Source organism: Siphateles boraxobius, unplaced genomic scaffold, assembly GCF_051911475.1.
Source record: "Siphateles boraxobius isolate OS27281-9 unplaced genomic scaffold, OSU_SipBor_1 150, whole genome shotgun sequence".
Taxonomy (NCBI): Eukaryota; Metazoa; Chordata; class Actinopteri; order Cypriniformes; family Leuciscidae; genus Siphateles; species Siphateles boraxobius.
The window spans coordinates 279,487-282,500 of record NW_027508756.1 but is presented as its reverse complement, the minus strand read 5'-3'; the positions used below and the strand labels follow the sequence as shown (position 1 = coordinate 282,500).

Below are 3,014 nucleotides of genomic sequence, written 5' to 3'. Positions count from 1 at the left end.
TCAATTCTTATCGATTCCAATAAGGTAAAACAAAAAAACCTTAATGTACTACCTCGGGGGAAGTCGGGGACTTTCGGAGGGAGAAATATTTACCCGGATGTTCATTTCGGTGGAAACACGGCTTAACGCCCTGTTTACTTCCTGTCTCTATGAAGCCCCTCCTTCTGAAAAGCACACTTTGCTCTGATTGGTCGGCTGGAGCAGTGTGTTGTGATTGGTTGAGCGCTTTGAGCGTGTTTGGGAAATGTCCCGCCCCTTTCCATAACCGCCCGTTTCAACAATAGACTGTAAAAAAAAAGACGACGTAGTGTGTGTGACGTCACCCATAGTGTTTGTGAAGCCCAAAAGGGGGCGGAGCCAGCCATCGCCATCTTGGCCGTGCGTCACTCCTGGATAAACGAAAATGTGCAGAGGCGGATTAGCTGAGGTGACATGATGCTAGCAGACAAACGGCTAGTAGTGACATCAGCGGCAATCCACCTGTCACTCACGTGGCCACGCCCTTAATTATGCAGAACTTTATGGCTTGATATAATTTAAACGGATGAGCTATAAGAACATTCACCCCCTCACAGTCGTCATGAAGGGCAAAATTAGCTATGTCCAAAACCTCTTTTTGTAGACATGTTTTTTTCTGCTGTAAAGTTTGCCGTTTTAACATGGAGGTCCATGGGATTGACTGTTTTGCAGCCGGTCTCTAGTGGCCAGTCGAGGAACTGCAGTTTAAGTCACTTCAGTGTTGGATTCAAGAGAGAGACAGGAGGGTTGCCACTTAGTTTCAACACACTAATTAACTCAAAAGGCCCCGCCTCGTATTCTGTGCATACATTATTTAAATGAGGAATATTTAAGGTCTATACTAACTGAGTCTCTGTCTGTTCAGTTATGAGTCCGACGGGCGTCTGCGAAGAGACTCAAACCACTGGACACGTGCCGCACAGGTATGACATCATCATGACATCATCTGAACTAGGAGTGTAACGGATCTCAGATGATCGTGATCTGTACGGATCGGCCGCCCACGGTTTTATATATATATATATATATATATAAAGAAATGTTTTGCTGATCAGATCCGTGGCTCAAAAACCGTAAATGATCCGAACCGTGATTTCTGTGATCCGTTGCACCTCTAATCTGAACTGAACTTGTATATCCGAGCTGTCTCTGTGTTTGACTGATCTCGTCTGTTCCCAGGAGCTGACCCGAGGAACCGCCCGCCGGAGTGTTTTTAACCTTCTTTCTGTTGTTATTCCTGAATCGGGAGAGAGAGAGTTTTATCGGATCGCCGTTGCAGTTATTTATTGGCGCTGAGATGAAGAGTGTTTCGTCTCGTGTAAAACACACGTTCCCCTCGCCGTCAGTGTTTCAGGAAATCCTCTCGCTGCTGCTTTTAGATCTTTTACTTCATGTGTCATAGATTAATCCCGGTGGACGAGTGTCGTTCTGCAGGAAGAGAGAGAGAGACACACTAATAAACCAGTGTTTATCCCGTCAGCTGGGATTTCTGATCTCGCTGAAATGCTAATGGTCCAGATTTATACGCCTTCCCTTTTATCACAGAGCATTAAAACACACACACACGAAGACTTTATCCGTGTCTCTTACAATCATCTCGACACTGCAAGTAAAGTCCTTTTCGAGGGAATTTCGCCGTTACCACTAAAGCAGTGTCTTAAAACACGTCTCGTAATCTGTTAGAGAGTTTCTCGAACACTTCAGATGGACGCTTGTTCTCTGTTCTGTTTGTACGATGTTAAACGCAAGCATTAAGATGTTCAATAGTGTGTGTGTGTGTGTGTGTGTGTACACAGGGCAGCTATATCATCATCATCATCATCATCATCAGTGTACAGTAACACTGGGCTCGTGCACACACACTGATCTGGTCTGAATCCGGTGCTAACGCGGCAGACGCTGCCTTTACCCCGTGTGTGTGTGTGTGTGTGTGTTTGGAAACATGTAGCCGTCACACACACACTCACGCCCCGCTCGACACCCCTAGATTTGTATTATAAAGCACTTGCATGTGCTTTCTGTGTTGATGTTACAGTCAATATGATCTTGATCACATTAAACTGATCTGCAATACGCTTTTGCTGCTTGTTACGATTTCATCCATGGCCCTGAAAGTGTGTGTCTTTCATTCACACTGTCATGATATAAAATATCTGAACATTTAGTTTACACAAAGTTGGATTACTAAAGCATTGATATAATGTATATTATATGGATTATATATTAATCTCTCTCTATATATATATATGTGTGTGTGTGACAGTGTATATATATATATATATATATATATATAATAATTTATTATATGGGTCATTGACGGATAAGGTTTTTAAAAGTGTAAAAAAAATGGAGATATGATTAATTTTGAAACCATTTTTTAGTTTAACTAAGTGTTAACGATGAGATTATGTGGTTTGTACAGTCAATTAACGCTGCTTATGTCATTTCTTTACAAGATGAACAAAGTTTGTCACCAAAAAATTAATTCAACCATGAATATTTCTAAAATTATTAATTTGCAGATAATTATTCATGGAAAAACCTGATTTGACATTGATGTTGAGATGGTATATAGTGCGTACCACAGAAGAAATATAAAATAACATTACCACAGATCTCATAAATGTCATCATTTTATTGGACTACTCTAAACCCTCCTACATATTCAAGTAAAACATTGCACAGGGAAATGTAGGGAAATTTTTTATTTATTCCAGATATGTACAAATATGACATACATACATTGCTGTCATTCGGTATAACCAAATTTTCGGTGTTACCGAATGACACTTTTGGTAAAACCGAATTACAATATTTTCAAACAATCCTACAGCCTGATATCTAGTTAGCTGACTAGCTAGCTAGCAAAAACACAATCAAACATTTCATCTTTAGAACAAGATTTTAAAATATTACTAAATTTTCCGTGTTTTATAACGGCTGTACCGAATGACCTGATATTTCGGGACATGCGTATGAGCAAGTCAAAACATGAG

At 40.5% G+C, this 3,014-nt stretch overlaps 1 protein-coding gene across 2 annotated transcripts in view; it reads left to right on the top strand.

Moving 5' to 3' along the window:
- The window catches only part of psip1b (PC4 and SFRS1 interacting protein 1b), a 33,012-nt gene extending 30,921 nt beyond the window's left edge, over nucleotides 1-2,091 (top strand). For both annotated transcript variants that reach the window (XM_077230801.1, XM_077230802.1), the window contains 2 exons: nucleotides 884-941; nucleotides 1,198-2,091. In XM_077230801.1, coding sequence (XP_077086916.1) covers nucleotides 884-941; nucleotides 1,198-1,204 — 65 coding nt within the window. In that variant the 3' untranslated portion in view covers nucleotides 1,205-2,091. The remainder of the gene's footprint in view (nucleotides 1-883; nucleotides 942-1,197) is intronic.
- Nucleotides 2,092-3,014: the final 923 nt, after the last annotated feature.